The sequence below is a fragment of the Pieris napi genome, chromosome 12, assembly GCF_905475465.1.
Source record: "Pieris napi chromosome 12, ilPieNapi1.2, whole genome shotgun sequence".
Taxonomy (NCBI): Eukaryota; Metazoa; Arthropoda; class Insecta; order Lepidoptera; family Pieridae; genus Pieris; species Pieris napi.
In genome coordinates this window covers 1,254,041-1,274,034 of record NC_062245.1, presented here as the reverse complement: position 1 = coordinate 1,274,034, position 19,994 = coordinate 1,254,041, and the positions used below count along the sequence as shown (strand labels likewise).

At 33.8% G+C, this 19,994-nt stretch overlaps 1 protein-coding gene across 2 annotated transcripts in view; it reads right to left on the bottom strand.

Annotated features, from left to right (window-relative positions):
* The window catches only part of LOC125054850 (sodium/calcium exchanger 3), a 77,553-nt gene extending 59,166 nt beyond the window's left edge, over positions 1-18,387 (bottom strand). For both annotated transcript variants that reach the window (XM_047656978.1, XM_047656979.1), the window contains exon 1: positions 16,669-18,387. In XM_047656978.1, the coding sequence (XP_047512934.1) occupies positions 16,669-18,323 (1,655 nt within the window). In that variant the 5' untranslated portion in view covers positions 18,324-18,387. The remainder of the gene's footprint in view (positions 1-16,668) is intronic.
* Positions 18,388-19,994: the final 1,607 nt, after the last annotated feature.

Sequence of the window (19,994 nt, the reverse complement as noted above, 5' to 3'; positions counted from 1 at the left end):
GTAACTGACAAACTACTGAACTAATTCGGGGGTGATTTAAATCACGTGAAAGATCATCTTCATATGACGTATTTTCCGATATATTTGTGGACAAACATACAAACGAAATTTAGGACACGTGCGTGAAAACTATCCAATATATAAAAAAATGTTTAATCGATAATACTTGGATGTGTTTAGCAAACTATGCGGCTGCACTAAGTCAGCCTGAACTTATATGTAACCACATGTTGCAATATTTGAATGAATTAAATAATATAATAGAAAAACACTCGCAGAGTTCAAATTATTGCCTTGACCGTATCTGCTCCTTGATTTCTTCGATTGTATGTCCATTCGAATCCTGGCTATGAACTACTGTACATATTTACCACCAATATTTTTTAGACATCAACCATTCGTAAAAAATATTCTTACCAAAGATCTTATCTTTGATAGCTAAAAAATAAATTTGACGTAAGACTATTAATCATCTGAGCATGCCAAGTTGTTTTCTTTGATAAATAATACATTATTTACCTATCAAAGAAAACAGCTTGGATACATAAAATCGAAATGATTAATAGGAACAGTATTTATTAATTACTAGCGGGCCCAACAGACGTTGCCCTGCGTGATATTTCAACCGATTAGTATATTAAACAAAGTAGGATAGTACTGACTGCAGCGCCATCTGCTGGGCTGATTTGTGAATCTAAGCCATCCAGCGTCACCCAAACGCATACAAAAAAACCATTGAAATTAGCCGTTTAAGAGGAGTTCAGTGACATACACACGTTTAGCAGAATTGTATATATAAAGATATTATAAACCTACATATTAGCTCATACAGTTTCTTCTTCTCTTCCATTTTAAAAGTTTTTTAAATAGTGTGCTGATCTAGTTATAAGTATAGACTATTACATACTTTACCTTTTTTTAAATAAATTAATTGATTATTATTTTATATTTATTTTATCAATATAATAACTCCGATCGATTCATTTTTACTACATCCTCTTTGATGATATTTGCAGCACGCATTCTGTCAATGTTATGTCAAACGCTATAAGGTTACATCAAAAAAAATTGAATTGTATGTTGGTGAAGTATTCTTAAATTTCTAATTTTCCGCGCAACAAATACAACAAAAAAAGAATTAGCGAAATCGGTTTTGTGGGTTTGAATAGATAACGTTTTTTTACATTTTGTTATTACTTAGTTTTTTGGCATATTTTAATATCATATTGAATGATACATAAAACCACTTAGTGAAATTGGAGCATTAGATGAGCGTATCACCCTTATTGAAAAGACAGCTATATTTATGAAAACCGTTTGCCCTGTAGAATAAATTCTTTTAATTGTTAAAATTCAGTCTGACAATTTTTCTCCACTACAAAACTTGAACCAAACAGTTTAGTGGCGATAAATGTACAACTCAAAACTTTGAGTCCTAGTTACTACATTGCACTGTTAAGATGCACTTGAGATAATTTAATAGTCACCCAGTTGTCTCTTTTTGCGTAGTATAAAAACTAATTATTAGAAAGAGACAGAGTTATGTGGTGTTTATATATAAGAACAAGAGTAAAATATACATACAATATTTATATGAATAGTTTCGCGCGTGAACTGTAATATTGCCAAAGCAAATATTGTGACTCGGAGATGTGTCGATTCGACCTACGCTATTAATACAATCATAATTATGTAGCATAAGTATGTAACATTAATATCGCAAACATTAGTTTATTATGCGATCTCAGACACATCAAAGATAATATCATTTATTTCCCAGAACTTTTTTTGGTATAAACAAGAAGTCTTAATAGTTGAATTTCACCTTTGGCTAAGATGTAGTTGAAAGCAACTTAATAATATTTATAGACTATTATAATGTCTTTAATAATATTTAAAGACATTTATTCTCATAACAGACAATAAACTTAGATTTTTCATTCCGTAGAATTCTGACATTTTATAAGTGTTGCTGCTAAAAGAGTTATCCACCGACGAAGGGACAAATTTGACCCATTTGAGGGCAATAAAAATAAAATGCTATGTATTTTTTATGTTTTACCTGCAAAAAGGTAAATCTTAATATTTACTTTCTCAAGCGATCTAATACAAAAATAATAAATATTTTAATATCACGAACAATATATCGAACTACTAATAAAAAAAATGTTATCTTTACTTGTGTGTGATGAAAAGGGACATAATTATCACTTTCCGTAAATTTTTAATGTGGAGCACCGCACTTAATAAAATGGATACATTCACTAACAAATAAAATTTATGTATAGACTCAGATGTTCAGACTCGTATTGAAATTGAAAAATGTGCCTGGCCAAAAAGGTTTGTAATCTCTGACATGTCATAAAATTATAGCTGTCAGAATTCTACGGAATTTAAAATCAGAGTATAGTCACTTACATGAGAACTTATATACTAAAGATACAATTTATCACGTCGTGGGTCATTGAAGAGCTTCAAGGATGAATTAGTGAAGTAGAACTTGGGTGGACACTTACGGAATTTCATTTACGAGAACAGAGAATTGGGATCACTCAAGAGATGGTCTTTTAGTCTTAATTTAAATATTGCCAGGCTGTCTGCACTTTTTATATTTTGCGGAAGTTTATTATACCGCAGCACTTCCACCACGGACAATTTTTTTACCGTAATTGGTTCCATACTTAGGTAGACTTTGATTATGAGGGCGTCGTTCTGAATTTTATATATTTTAGTGAAAGTAATGTTAATGTGTATATAGTCATTTAAAATGACATTTCAGATCACAATACAAATTTAGATTAGAGTTAGTAACAATTAGGTCTTAATGACTAGGTTAAGCACTAGTTAGTTAACAACTCAAAATCAAAAGCACTATGGTCGGGAATGGACAGCATACCACTGTCTTAAAATAGGCGTGCTCCTTGCGATCAACACATTCATGTAGCCCTTAACACCGGGGTTCTATACTTAACCAGTCGTAGTTTGCATACTAGACGTTTGTTATATTGTATGTGCCGTTACTGTTTTAAAGAAAAGTATAAAATTCTCAGAAACTACTACTGATATTTTATATACAACACAGGCAAAAATTAAAAACAAGCAAATTAGTTCCTATAACATAGAAATAACATAACGCAATCGTATTTACAGAATAAGACATTTAATTATCACTATTATTATATGTATTACCTACATATGGTTATACCATTACGTACAGACCCGACCGGTAACGCAAGTTCGGCTCTGTACATCGAGGGCAAACAACGTGTATGGCGAGAGAACGTTGAGGTATTTGCTACCGCGACTAATAAACTACCCAGTAAGTTATTTGACAGCCTTACTTTAACCAACAAAAACAGTAAGTTGAAAGTACTTTTATATTGGTCTAAGATCCCGCTATACAACGACCTTCACCGAGATGCTTATTTAATGAAACTTATTTTATATATAATTTAATATGTCAATAAATATAATCCATATGGGTTGCCTAGCAAATTTCAGTCCAGAGTATTTTTAATTAATTAAAAAAAAATATTTTTTTTAACATTTCACCGGTATGATTATTAGATAAATTCTATACCAATCGAAAGTATGAAGCCCATAGAATATGCAAAAGTTAGGTTGTTTTTAATCAATTAATTATTTATGTGTATATTTTTTATGTGACACTAAAGTATATATACATCTTTAGTATAAAAGAAGGTTATAGTGATACATATATAATACTACCCTGATTAAAAATATTGATTGAAAAAAGTTCAAAAAATTTACTACATGCAAATTATAAAAAAAATTTTTTTTTAAATATTAATTAAACATACTCTGGACTGAAATTTGCTAGGCAACCCATATGGATTATATTTATTGACATATTAAATTAAATATAAAATAAGTTTCATTAAATAAGCATCTCGGTGAAGGTCGTTGTATAGCGGGATCTTATACTATATGCATTTGTCGCGTTCTTAAACAAGACTGCCATGGTTACATTTATAAAAATCACAGGGGTTTTCTAATGTATTATGATTTTATTCAGTGAAATAAAAAAAATCCTTCCTGGATGTCAAGTCTTCTTTTACATCAAAATATATATTCATCCAAACCGTATAATTAGCCTTAAACGACCGAATTGAGGAACTGAAACTTTGATCCTCTATCATAATTAAGTTAGAAGTTGTCCTCCTTACACAGTCTCTTCATTATAACTTGCAAGTCTCGGATACATTTTGATAAGAAAGGGATCTCTTTAACGAAGTTTACAGGGTACGTTTTCCTTTGCGCTTTAATTATACTTATGATTTCAATCATTTGAATTTGTTTTTTCTGTAGGTAGTAATCGTCTATGTGGCGTAACTCTTAGACTCTTTCAAAGTAAATTGTTGTGCCCGTCGTTCTACAACTCAGCGTTTAAAGGCAGTTTCTGCCATGAACCATCACTATGGGGAACCTTAGGGATTTAGGGTCAAACAGTAGGCAACGCACTCGTGAGCTCTCTGGTATTGAGAGTGTCCATGGGCGGCGGTATCTCTTCAGGTGAGCCACTTGCCCGTTTGACCCCGTTCTTTAAAAAATGTTTTATTCCTTAGTCTCTGTACATAGAACTCTTATAAACGTCATCTATGTCTAACAGCACAGTACAGCAACTGCCAATAGCGATAGCGATCCCGACTTCAGTATTGAGTTTTTATACTGCAAACCCAATGTGATATCAGGGCTACGATTGAGAAACTACACGATTTGCATAGAATAATGTTGCGGTAATGTTACCGAAAAATATTGATTTACGGCTTTATAGATCTTTGCCCATCATTATCAATTGTTTTTATAAGCTTCTCACGTAGTCCTGGAATGCGTGGATGTGACTTCCCAACGAACATACATCCTCGGAGCAGTGAGGTCGCTACGTGAAGCCGACGAAGTGCCCAGAAAAATTCACTTAAAAAAAAAAATAACCAGCTGCATGAACGTGGGCGTACACAGAGTGTTTCTTTATAGACCACCCATTATATAGCATGTTACAATAATCAGGTTATAACTAACACGATCAAGGCGACCCTGTAACTGGATCAACGACAATCTTCTAAACGGATTAACTTCGTCGCTTTAATAGAACCTCATTTGTGAGGCTGCTTTGGCATTGACATTATTACTTGTCAATATTTTCCATCCGGTTACATGTAGCAGCAGTGTTGACCTAGTGGCTTCAGCGTGCGACTCTTATCACTAAGGTCGTTGGTTCGAACGCCTGCTGTGTACAATGGACTTCCTGTCTTCTATGGAAGGAGGGAAAATATCGTGAGGAAACCAGCATGCCTTAGTGCAGTCCGAAAGTTGGATTTTTCTACCGGAATATTATAAATGATGCACAAACGTTTTCTTCTTAGTTTAGGCTAACGTTTTCTTCAAGTTTCCTGACCTAATAATATCTTGCACAACTAAGTATCCTTAAAGAAGAGATTGAATACTAAAAGAAGCAGCATTAATTAGCATCATTTCTATCAGCGCGCTTCTACAATTTAAACTTGACAACATGTGTCACAGAGGGCTGAATAGAAATATTTATTTAAAAGATACTAAAAAACAGATGCAATTTCAGGCCCAACCCGAAATCGCCTCCACAGAATTATTTTAATTGCTGCCCTACGCTTTTTATATTCGTTAATCGGGCATTTCATTAACTCAGTTGTACTACTCTTAGTTAATCCACCGTAAATTTTGTTAATAGTTTTATCTCACAATATACTATTAATATTTTGACGGAATAAATTTATGAAATTCTTGAGTTTTAGCGTATTCATTGAGCTGCGAATACATTTTTAATTTACCCATCCTTAGACCATTTATTACCTAAACAACCGATAGCTCTGTTAAGCACGTGAAACGTGATAATTATTTTTCCATTTACCAATTCCATATCCCTTTTCAATCCGATAAAAACTACCCTCCAATATATTTCAAAACCATTGTATGAAGTGTCCTCGTATTTTATACCAAAAAGGTCTATTTTCGGTGTAGATTGGATTGATATGGCGAATTTCCGAAATAAGACATGTTTCGGATGCGTAATGAAACGGCTCAAAGGTTATGAATGTAGAATTTGCTCAAATTTTGCGAGCTTCAACGGATATCAAGAGAAATTCGGAGAAAATGAAATATATTTTGTTATTCAGAGAAACGTCTAGGTGTGATCTTGGCTTGTTCGCGTCATGTCGTTTACTTAAGCAAAAGTAATCTGACGCTATATTGTCATATACTTACGCCTATATATAAATAAAAATTAAATAAATCAGTGGCACTACAACCTCTTTAGGTCTGGGCCTCAGATTTCTGAATCTATTTCATGATCATTTTTCAATCTAATAGTGTGCCTGACACACGCCATCGACTTTTGGGGTCTAAGACATGTCGGTTTTCTCACGATGTTTTCCTTCACCGTACGAGCGAATGTGCACATAGAAAGAAAGTCCATTGGTGCACAGCCGGGATTCGAACCTACGATCTCAGGGATGAGAGTCGCACGCTGAAGCCACTAGACCAACACTGCTCTATATATAAATAATTCAACGGATTTTATAAAATAGTTGGCAATTTAAGAGCGGTGGAAAGTTTCTTGCCAGTTCCTTTCGTCCGTTTGAATGTTTTGACTTGAACTTGAGGTAAAAATTACGTGCAGATATTTACGTATATAAAGTAAAACCATAGAGATAACTCTAGAATTAAATAAAAAGTTTACCTTTATGTGTGTTACCTATTTTCCTTTAGTTTAGTTTATTTTTTTTTGTCTTCGTGTTAGTTATGTTTGCCTATAACTGCCTATAACATTAAATATTGCATTTTATTTTTCTGGTGCCATCAGTGCGCCGGGTGTGACAAACTTTTATTAATAAATAGACAACATTTTCTCTACTCTTTTATTACATTACATTAGGTATTCCAGTTTTCCTAAACGCTCTAAATTTAATTAGCCATACATGACACAAATCCAAGCCGCCAATTCACCTAGAATTTTTTGCCAACTATCTAGTTACATAATATAAGGATTCGTTTGTCCCTAATACGTTACCGGAAGTAGGTCAAACTCGTTAAGAATTCGCGTCCCGGTTACGTCTTCGGCAACTTATGAGTCGGTTGCTGCATTCTGGATATAATTAATGTGGTTTGTTTTATTAATTTAAAATACCATATGTCCAATAAGGCGTACTTTAGTTTAAACACAAATACAAAGTACTTACGTCCTTTTTCATAGAATCTTCAAAAAAATTATTTATTCAATTAAAAGAGACATTATTTTAGCAGATATTGGAGCCCCTGAACTAAGTAATAAGTAAGTAGATACATAGACAGAAAGAAAAATAATATAAAAGAAAACTGAAATTTAATCTTAAATAAACTACAATTAATACTTAATACTTCAAAGAAAAATTTAATCTGTTTTAGCTTTGTATATTGTCTACGTGTTTTATTTTATAATATGTATGTTGGCTGTAAGATTACTTATAAATAAATAAACAAAGTCAAATAATGAAAGTTAAGAGCCTTTTTTAATTTCCGATTAAGCCTATGATTTTTTGTACCCATAAACACTATTAACTACTAAGAGGTACTATTAATGGATGCTTTGCAAATGGGTTGTTTGTTCCACCTACAGTAATTAAATTTCTATTTCACTATCAATCACTGTTATGATATAACTTAATTATTGACAAATTAAATCAAATCTTATGTATGCAGATATTGGCGTACTTTTATTCTAAACACTTTTGCTAAAGTATTTGAACGCTTTGTATACATTAGAATTTATATTCCAGAACAGCATGGGTTTAATGAGGTGTAAGTTTCTTACAGTTAAAACCGTTTCCGACGACATCGTTTAGAAGAACATACCGGTTATATTGACCAAAATCAAAGGTCCCGGCTGAATTCTATTGTATTAGGTACTTAATGACAACGTCATCGGCTGTTACGACTATCGGTTATATACGACCAAATATGAATAGTCCCTTCGATGTCGTTATAACAGATATTGACTGTAGTTTTAGTTATTGTTATTTTTTTCTCATGATCAGCATCTAAACCTGACAAAGGTTGATTTATTTGAAAAGACCTTAAGTCGAAAACTAAAGCAAGTTCTAAGTTTTGCTCCCTTTGTGAAAAACGTGTTCGAGTATACTTAACACTTAGTTTCGTCTCATAATCTTACCCTAAGACATTCCTGTTTTCTCACATTTTCCGAACCATCGCCGTCTCTTTCATTTTTTATAGTCTAAAAAGAAATAGGACCAATTGCAAACGAAGTACGTTACGAACGTACGAACTAAGTTATTCGCTACGCGTTTCTCGAAAAGTTCTTGGCTGTTTAAAGGTAGGGTTCTTTGTTTGAAATTCGATTAATGTTTAAAGAACTTTATTTCTCATTACAAAAAAAGGTAGTTTATTTACACGAGAAACTTAATATGTAAATACGAGCGAGATACACGTCGCCATTAGCCATCCCAATATTAGTCTACTAGGCTCATTCTAATATCTTTCATGCCCTTTTGAATTGGTTAAACGCGCTAATATTACGAATTTTAGCCGATAATTGATTAAATAATTGCACACCCTCATACTTAATGGACTTCTTCAAATAATTTGTACGGCTTCGGCAAGATAAGCGAACTCGCTCGACGAGTATTGCGCGTAGTGGTGTGTTTGATTGTTTTAAATGATAAGCTACTATGGAGAGAGTTATTTAATTTTGTTTTTATTAAGACACGGGTGCTATAAACATATAGTTGTTTAATCGCTAAAATTTTGGTTTTTGGTAGATTTAATTAGTCTGTGTTAAAAAATTGTATCTAAATAGTGCCTTTATTAATTCATTTTGTAGTGTTAGTAACACAGCTGTTAGTAAGTTAGTTATTTAATAGTAACACAGCTGTATTTACTACATAAGAACTACTAAATTGCAAACTGAAGATACAAGTAATAAATTGACGGCAATATTGACAGATTGTGAGTGTCCATGGGCAGTATTACTTAACATCTAGCCTCCTGCCCGTTTGCCTCCTATTACAGTCTTGAAGTACAACAAAGCGGTACCTTCTAAGTAATAATAATACATTTTAGTTACTTATTTATTTATTTCGTTACCCTACAGCTTACAAAAATTATATATAATATAATAAATAATTACACTAAAAATAAAGCCAGAGATGGAATACATAAGGGTACAAACAATAAAAATTATTCGATACATTTAATTTCTGTTGTGCTATGGTGTAAAAGTGAAGGTGTGTATGTTGGGTTATCAACGGCTTTTTTAATAAGATACAACACACTTTATTCCAGTACTGTAAATATACAGCTCCTTACAAACATTGTGTAAAAAAAAGTGGCGATTAAAAAGAGTGGCGGAGAGTTTATTGCCAGGAATCCGTACTACGCCCTTGATTTGAAAACTGGCAGTAAAAGTAAAATTAGAAGCATCTAATATGTATTTCTTTTTGACGTTTTGACGATAGTTTTACCTAAATTAATAATTGATTTTGATTTGATTTATAGAGTTAGTTTTTGTAAGAACAAAAGGTAATATATAAAAAAGGCAAATCACTGCAACGTTCTCGACATTTAGTAAAGTACTTAATAATAGCTGTAACACGAAAATATTTTCGTGTACCAAAATGTTTCGTAAGAATTTACATAAAATGCAAGTAAAAACTAAAGTATGACAAAATATGAGAAAGTTTATCCACAAAACCGCTTGGATTTCGCTAACTATGTAAAGTAGGTATTTACCGAGGTTATTTCAAATAGCTCCCGCAATACACGAACTTTAAAATTTAAGTGCACCCTAAGGTGAATCCGAAGTTAGTGAGTGGTTAAGCGAAGGAATCTCCACTCTGGTTTAACTCCCATTATTGTATAAGACATTTAGACAATCTGTATTTAAATAAAATTTCTCGTGTAAAGAGATGTACCATTGTTAGGGTAGGGTAAGGTAAGAGGAGAGGAGTCAAAGGAACGAAGAACAAGGACAGCACTAACATGGTGAAGGAAGTTTGAGGACTATAATTGGAGAAAGGAAGGCAGGAACTGACAATAAATTACGTATACTAACGGACCCCACAGACGTTGTCCTGCATGATATTTGAAGTGATTAGGATATTAAACAAAGTATGAAAATACCGACTGCAGCGCCATCTGCCGGGCTGATTTGTGAATCTAAACCATCCAGGGCTCCACCCGTTAAGAGCCGTTTAAGAGGAGTTCAGTGACATACACACGTATAGTAGAATTATATATATGTATTTATGTGAGGTGTGCAAATTTGATTGAAATCGGACAAACAACGTGACGCGTAATTTATATATAATAAGATTGTCGTCTAACGACAGGAACGCAAAGACAGGGTCCAAATGTTTACAAAGTAACAAACGAGAAGCTAGAAAGCACGATCTGAATTTTAACAAAAACAGAGCCTGCAGATAAATTATTGAAAATAATAACGCCAGCATTGCAGACGATAAAAATTAGTTTGTTGTGAGCCGTTTAATTTCGACATTCTACTTTTTAAAGGTTTTTGCATAGATCGACCGCTCCATTGAACTGAGGATCGCACCGACTAGTGCCTGCATTAGTAACAACCTGAATTTGTGATAAAACATTTTCGTTTTAAATTATGCGAAATTAATTTTAATAGTAACTATAATGACTATGGAGTCACTATTATTATCGACCATTTAATAGTCGTTAGTTTATAGCATTTTTGACAATTCAAATAAATGACTGGTATTAACGGTTTTGAACTTATTTGACTTTGATGCTGTTATTAAATTATAATGACAATGGCAGCTGACACTAACGCCATTGCTCCGACATCAATAATAACGACTTTCAAAATACTATAACTATAGACTATCAAATAGTCTTTAATAATAGAATTAGCAAATCGAAAAAAACCACGAGTATTTACGGCTTTAAACAGATTTGACTTTGACGTTAATTTACGAGGTCCGGACAATGACAAAGGCAGCTAATACAAGCGTCATTGCACAGACATTATTGGTCTTTATATATAATATATATATATATATATATATATATATATATATATATATATATATATACAGTTAAACCTGGATAAGCGAAAGTTCAAGGGAGCACAATCTCATTCTCTCTTATAGAGGTTTCTCACTAACCCGAGTTTCTCGCTAATGTAGGTACATGGGCAGCGTTTCTCTCTTATGAGGTACGCAGCAATAACTAAGTCACATAGTCACAGTATTTAGAACTTATTTACACTTTAAAAAATCCGTAATTTTCGATTGGGTTTCTGTTTTTGAATTTTGAATGTTTTTCTCTAACTCATAAACGATGGTAGGAAGTTCCACGAAAGTTAAAATGAGTCATAAAATAGCAGATGTTAAATTTGTCATTTGTTACTGTATGTGTGTATCTTTTATGTATGTATGTATTTTTATTTTAGGTATAGTTCCTCCTGAATAATATAAATATATAAAGCTCGACTTTCGCTTATAGAGGTATAGATATAAGTAGCAGCCTCACTTACGGAGGTCCATGAGGGAAAAACGCCTCTCTCTTACAGAGGTTTCTGTTTCTCGCTAATAGAGGTTTTGGGAGCTTCCCGAGTCCCGGATATTACTCTCACTTATAAAGTTTTCTCACTTATCCAGTTCTCACTTACCCAGGTTTGACTGTATATAAATGTACGCAAATTACACTCGCTCATACGGCAAAGGGAAGCAATGTTAGAAACCACTGATATGAACCAAGTGTGATCTCTGTATGTTCAAAACATATTGCTTTCGATATATATTGGAGTCGTACTATGTGCTCAAGTCAGAATAAACCTAAAAATTGACGATGTCTGATCACCAACTTCCGTATATTAATGGAAAATCAATAAAACGAGTTCTACCTACAGTAGTATGATTGTAAAATGCTAAAGCGTCTTTTTCAGTTTAAATATCTGTAAAGAGTAAGGAACCCACCTCTTATTTTCCAGGACTTGAATTGATTCGCCGAATTAATTTAGACATTGTTTATGAATCATATTACATTACATGTAGCTTAAAAACCAAATGAGTTTTATTTATCTAGATTAAAGTTAAAGTGGCTATGCTAAAAGGAAAATTTATTTAGATTACTAGCTGATCCGGCAAACGTCGTTTTGCCATGTCAATGTCATGCCATCATTTATAATAAAAAATAGGGATTGATCGTAGAGGGGTGAAAATCAGGGGTTATATGTATTTTTTAATGCTGTATCATAAAAAAATAAAAATAAATTTAATCTCAAAATTCAAAAAAAATAATTTAGGGGTGGACTACCTTTAACATTTAGGGGAATGAAAAATAGATGTTGTCCGATTCTCAGACATACCCAATATGCACACAAAATTTCATGAGAATCGGTCAAGCCGTTTCGGAGGAATTTAACTACAGACACCGCGACACGAGAATTTTATATATTAGATATTACAATTTTCTTTTATAAAAAATATAATTAAAGTTTCAAAATTAATTAAAACGACTGAAAATGAATCACAAATCAGATTAACACTAAAACAAATTCTGAAATAATTCCCGCAAGTCAAAATCAAATCTTACAATCAAATCAGTAGAATCTTCGCACATCAACACAGGCATAAATATACTCGCCTCAAAAGTCTATTTGAAAAACTCAGCACTTTTCCTTTATTTCCGTAGAAAATCTAGGACTTCATGAATACCCATTCAATACCTTTAATTTCAAATTGAAGTATTCCAATAGTTTGTACAAGAGCTCAGTATTGTAATGAACTCGATAAATTCAATTTGCTCTAACTGTGAGAGTAATTGTGATATCTGTGGCATTATTATATTGGATTAGGCGAGCAGACGACTTATTTATTACTTGTACTGTATTATTTTGTGTTCAAATTAGTTTTTATCCACCCAAAAACCAAAAAACAAAAAATTTCTAGGTACTTATTTACAATTATTCTTATTTTTAACTTTTAATTTAATTTAATTTATTATACACCGTTACACACGATTTTCATTACTCACACTTCTAACTTAAATATTATTATTATTATTATTTTCTACTTGGTATTATTATTATTTATTTTATTTTATTAGAGGCGCAAACTAGCAGCTGTGGTCTCTGGCAGAATGACCAGCGCTGTGGAACTTTTTCCTCCTCAGCATAATGCTGAGCCAGGGCCAATTACAACCACAGTACACACACATTGCACACTGGAAGCGAACCGAATGGCAAAAGGTAATTTTTAATTTTAATTTTTATTGTTTTTGATGTCTTATTTTATTTTTTTCTTTAAGTATTGTTATTTTGTGTGTGTTTTCGTTTGTAATAAATGTTATGTCTAATGTCTATGTCTAAATGTTTTATGGGACAAGGACAAATGAACAGATAGTTCTTCTTAATCTTAGCGGTAAATGTTACTACACAAAAATGTAGTTGGCATATGGATCGCACTTAGAATTATATGCTAACCGCCGACCGTGGACAGGGCCGTGGCGCTTGTGAGTTGCCGACCTTTGTACGGTTATTTAAAATTTGATGCAATTGTACATTTAGTACTTGTGCAAAAAATTTAGTTGATATACGGATCGCCCTTAGAATTATATGCTGATGGACAGGGCCCGGGCGCTTGCAAGTGCGTTGCCGGATTTTGTTCGACTATTTAAAATTTGACTTAATTGTGTATGTGTATCTCTATATAGGTATAAATAGAAAGATTTTTTGACATATTTTGTAGTGTCATGATGTGTAGAATTTGAATTGAATTAATTTGAAAAAAATAATAATTGTTAGAATTTTTGATTGAGTTGAATTTGATGATATTTTGAACATTTTTTTAAATTTCTTTGTTTAAAAAAATAATATAATTCAATCATAATATGTTACATTAGTGTGGGTTGTAAAACTTTGGCATTATTTTACAGTCGAATGTAAATAATATACTTCATATATAAAATACTTTATAAATTCCCACGTTTGTGCATGGTTAATACCTTTAAAAGTGCATACTATAAAAGTAATAGCTTGCCAAGAATTTACGTCGAAAAGCTTAATTAAGAAACTGTCACCTTTCTAACCTTCGCACAATAGCGTCGATGTGTCGCCTGAACTATAATTACACTTATAATAGATGCCAAAAATAGGTACGGTTTCTTGGAAGCCATATGGAGGTCACACGTAACATGTCAGCGGATTATCCATATTTTGACGAAGATCAAATTATCGACACTTTGGAATAAGTGATCAATTTACATAATCTTTCAAAATCCTATTAAAAGATTATAAGTGGAAGAGCCTAACATTATTTTGTATTATAATCAGTGTCTTGTTTTGGTCTAACGGCTTTAGCAGGCGACTCTCATCCCTGAAGTCGAAGGTTCGATCCTCGGCCTTAGGGAGCGTCAAGTATTACATAACAAATTTTATTGTCCTTTTGTAAAACGTTACGATGCGGGGCGGGGATTGAATTCCGAGTTATTGTTAATATTATTTTCGACTTTCCAGTACTTTACACCACATAATGGTAACATTTAGGTATAAAGAGTCACTGGGCTTTACTATTGGGTACAGAAAAACGTTACGGCGCGTTACATGGGGGGAGGTCAATAATCTTCAAAACTTGCGTTACGTAATACTTGAACGCTCCCTTAAACCAATGAACTTTTTATTTTAACACTCGTTCGTTCGGTGAAGGAAAACATCGTGAGGAAACCGGCTTGTATTATATCCAAAACTCGATGATATATCAGACTTGTCTATGAAAAAAAATGATCAAAGAACCGGATACAATCTGAAGCCCCATAGACATATTTTAAAGACATGTAGGGCTTTAGCGCCCCTGAATTATTATTACTAGCCAATATCGCCACTGTATCATTTGATTTTACGCATATTTAAAATTAATAAATAATATAAATTTAAATACAATGCATATTATTAAATATTCTTGCATCTCTTTCCATACTTATTCTGCTATTCCTAGGTTTTAACTTTTGGCACCACAAATCATAATTCTATAAACCGAAATTTTTGTCTTTAGAAAGTATTGTCCCAAAGATTTTTAATCAAATATAAATTTGTTTGTTTTTACTTCAGACGTTTTAGTAAGGAAATCTAATGTAACAAATGGAGACAGTCGAAGAAAATTGATTAATATTTGTAAAATACTGTTATATTGCAGAACTTAGATTAATTAACTTCATAAGTAATTTATCAAGCTTATTTGATGTCAATAACATGTACAAATAATAATATAATAAAAAAGTAATTTTCATGAACTTCTCTATATACTACTAGTACGAGTATTTAGGGAAATATTACAATAAATCAAACTGAAACTAGACATAAAAAACAGTAGTTTTACCCAACCATGCGTAATTAGAATGTTCTAAAAGGGATGTCCTTGGACGTGTGATAAGCGATTTTGTGACCATTTCAGTGTAAATTGTTTTTCATAAATCAGTGTTTCATGACTCAATAGTTAAGGGAACCAACAAAATCAGTTATAAAATACAAATGCAAAATATATGTGCCTCATACAGTGGTTTCGACAACATTTCTTATTGTAATTAATTACTTCAAAATGTCATGTGAAGCATTTTGAGCTCTTAACAAAAATTTATGTAGAACAAAAATCTTGGCGATTGATAAGTGGCGGAGACTATATTGCCAGTTTTTCGTGTCCACTCTACGCCCTTGATTTGAGAACTGGCAGTGAATTTAAATTAAAAAAAAATGCATTCATCAGCATCAAGAAGTTTTTTTTTTATTAATAGACAAAAATTAGATTTATCTACATAAAAATTCTCTAGAGAAACTTACGCTTACCCTTCTGATATCATTCATCATATGTGTGATTCTAATATATGTGTAAATCATATATCAGTCGATTGAAGGCCGCCGTAACTTGGGCAGTGATAGATGAGACTTACACTGGAGTACTTTAATTAAGTTCCAAGGAAGTATGACTCAACGAATTTTCCCGAATACCACGGCTTTAGCGGTGATTGCCGAGATATGAAATATAGCTTTAATTCTTTCTCAGAAAATCGTAATTTTAAATTAAACGTAGCTTCAAATCATTCGGGAATTGTAAACGCATTTTACTGGTATATTTGGTTACAAGCTAATAGTAACATTTAATTATTATAACGGTTCATAAGTAGGATAATGCTGGACTAAGGAATCACTATAAAAACACCCAAAGTTATTTGCCTTTAATAATTACCAATTCTTGATTTGACTTAGGTTTTATACGTTTTTTTACTGGAGGAAGGACAAGAAACAAATAGTACTATAAGTGTAACATTAATTTAGAAAAAAAACTATAATTAAAAAAATAAAGTCAGACTAGCGTTGTTATTTTTTAAAACTACTACGCTCATTTTGAAGTGGAAACTAAAACATACTTTTCACTACTGCATGTATAATTATTTTCTAAAAGCTTGTCAGGCTAAAATTTATGTCAATTAGGCTACAAGATTTAACAATGTGCACCACGCACAATTAAATTAGTGGAATACATTTTACAATTATGTCAAAAGCATTGTCACATTACATTGCCCAGAGTTGTTATCACGCACTCCGCGTACATTACTAATTAATTGTTTCATATCATAAGCTGCTTAATGTGTACTTACTCAGTTTCATTGTTCTCAAAGAGAAGGTGTCCTTCTGATGCCTCGAACTGTGCACCAACCTTTGCTGTACCATCTTCTGTGTTATATGGGACCCGTACACGACCTCTGGCGCCAGCAGTCCTTACCACTTTTAACTCATACGTCCCAACCGACTCTGTCAGCTCATAGTCTCTTTGCGAAAACGAAAACACACCCGAATGATCATCGTCCAAGATCACCACAGTCGCCATCGAAGGCGAGGCCAAGCAAGCCCCCTTTGGAGTGCTGAGTCGAACGAAAAAATGCTCATCTTCCTCAAAGACTTCGTCGTCTATAACTTGGACAGAAAATTTCTTTTCAGTTTCTCCATGTCCGAATGTGAGTGATCCTTGTGCTGCTACATAATCTGAACCAGCCTCCGCCGTTCCATCCTCTGTGGTATACTGAACGGTGACTTCACCGCTTAGATCGCCGCCGCGAACCACACGTACTTCAAACGAACCACAATTTTCCAGCACCGTATAGTGGTCGGGATCAAAGCGAACATGTGGTCCTCTGGGCTCCGCAGTCACTGAACTTGACTCACGACGTTGCAGCTCAGCTTTTACTTCGCTCAAATCACTCTGTGCTCTTTCAGATATTTTTCTGGAAAAGTCACCACCACCAGTCATTTTTCGCGTAGCTGCCACCCTGTAAAATGCACGAGATTTTGGGCCTTTTGCCATTAATGTTTCTAGGGCCATGCGCTCAACCGTTTCTAAATCCTCTTCAGGGTGTTGTTTTCTTAAATCACGCAGCACTTGTACGTATTCTTTTCTAGATTTTTCAAGTTCCCGGCCTTCTTCGTCGTCACCAAAATCACAGGGTTTTAAGGCCATTTCAACTGAGCCATCACCTTCCACTTCTACGATCACGCCACGTTCGTTTACACGGTAACCCTTTTTCAAATACTTGTAAACTAATAGCCTTCGGTCAGCTATATAGGCTGTTAAGACTGTGGCTGGGAAAAAAAGGAATGTGACTAAGCCTTCCCATACTTCCACTTCACTTGGTGAAATCACCGCTAATATTAAATACAACCAAACATATGCAAAAACTGACCATGACGCTGTGACCAAGAACACTCTCAGATGTTTTATTTTTCTCACTTCGCCGTCCGGAATCACAAAAACGCAAATGGCGATGATAACAAATAAATTATACGCAGCTGATCCCACAATTGTGCCAGGGCCTAAATCACCAGCTTCGAAATTTTTCCCAGCAATTTCGATGACTGATAATAAGATTTCCGGCGCACTCGAACCGAGTGCCATTAAAGTTAAATTGGCCACAGTTTCATTCCACACGCGCACGACAATAATTTGATCACTTCCATTTCGCCGTACGCGCACCTCTTTCTCTCTGGAGGTAATGACTTCAATAGCGGCCATAAATCGGTCAGAGACGATAGATACGCCGATAAATAGATAGAGTAGTGACAGGAAGTAGACGGACCCGCGGATAGCGATTTCGACGTTCGGGACATCTTCAAGAGGTAGCCAGGCAGGTAGCACAAGCCCATCACTGCACTGAAGGACGTGATGGGCGGTGGTGTTGCGCGGGGCGAGGCGCGCGGAGGGTACCTCGGCGCTCGCTACCACGCAGCAAGCCGCCAGCGCGGCGAGCGCGGCCCGCATGCCCTTTACCTTGCGCAATCCATCACACGACCGGCGCTGCCTGAGGCCGGCGCCTGACTGAGGCTCGCGCCAATTCGCTGCCTCTCACTGAAGGCTTCGAAAGCCACTGTGAGTTCGTCCTCACGTAGCACTGATGAAGTTTTATTACCGCTGTGGGGAGAGGAAAAAACTTATTAGCGACGAAGATATCTCGCCCACTTATTATAAGTTAGTTTCTAGTTGGGTTAATGCGAGCGTTATGGGCGCTCGGTGTTTGTAGCGGTAACTACGTGCGTGAAGTTTGTGAAAATAATAAGTTTTTCTGTTCAAGGACATTGTACTGACAGATACGTTGTAGCCCTTCGTAAAATTCTAGAGACGTAAACACGCAAAAACGTAAGTTAGGATTATAACGTATTGTCTAAAACAATACAAAACTCAAGTGTTAAATTTAATGTTTCGATTCAAAATCGATATTTTTTAATATATCGATTATACGTCAATGAACCTCACGAAAACGCTTTTAATATCCCCTCTAAAACACTGTACGAATTAATTTACTTCTGGCCGTGAATAAAGTGACCTATTAAGACGTGAAACAGGAAGCTAAATAACGCTCGCAGCGGTGACTTGTTAGCGTTTCAACGTCGACGATAATAAACAATTTCTCGTTGCTCTTCTAATACTTTTCATTATATTAAAAACCTGGACTACAATTATTATATTAGAAATTAATAACCCGATTTTCTATCAAAATTTACTTGAAATTCAGGTTTAAATGCCAAAGAACTAAATTTTACTTAGTGAGTATTTACTAGATACTACCACATTTGATGTTTATACTAAACCGATATGTCTTAGCGTTACATATACCAATGCTACATATAAATTTTCCTGTTTGACAGTCATAAATTAACGCCTGTTTAAGATCCTCTGTTCCCGGTGAAATAACTCGGACACAGACTGATCATTAATTTACTCTTATTAAACCTACAGAAAACGTTTTATAATCGTAAAAGAAAAGTTGCTTACTTATTTATTTATTCAAGTTTACCACATCATACATAATGCTATATCTACAGTATATGTTACAATCTTATCTAAAATATATGACAATTTTAGTAAACATGAAGGTTTCATAAAATTAAAAATACAATTAAAACATATATAAAATAAAATATTAAAAAAAAGCATTGAAAAGCATTTTTTGCTTATTGTTAAGTAAAAAAATCCAGCAAAACAGCGGTTTAGGTATGAGATAGGCACTTAACAATGCTTTCTTTAAAGTAAAAAAATCATTAATCAAATAGGTAACATAATGTACACTTATGACTCGTCAATAAGGAAATACATATTAATGCTTCTAATTTAACATTTACTGCCAGTTCTCAAATCAAGGGCGTAGATCGGAAGAGAAGAACTGGCAATAAACTCTCCGCCACTCTTTTTTTTTTAAATTAACCATCCCACTACCGAAAATATCCAGCTCCGGATAATTACTGTTTAATTAATAATTAATTATAATACCGTTTTAATCGCGAAAAATTCGAGTAAGAGGTGTCTGGACTTGGTTGATTTTTATTTATTTATTTATCATTATTCCTACAGCTACTGATTATACAATATCTCAACAATTACATTATACACACAAGCCAAAAACGGAATACATATTCAAACATAAACATAAAACAC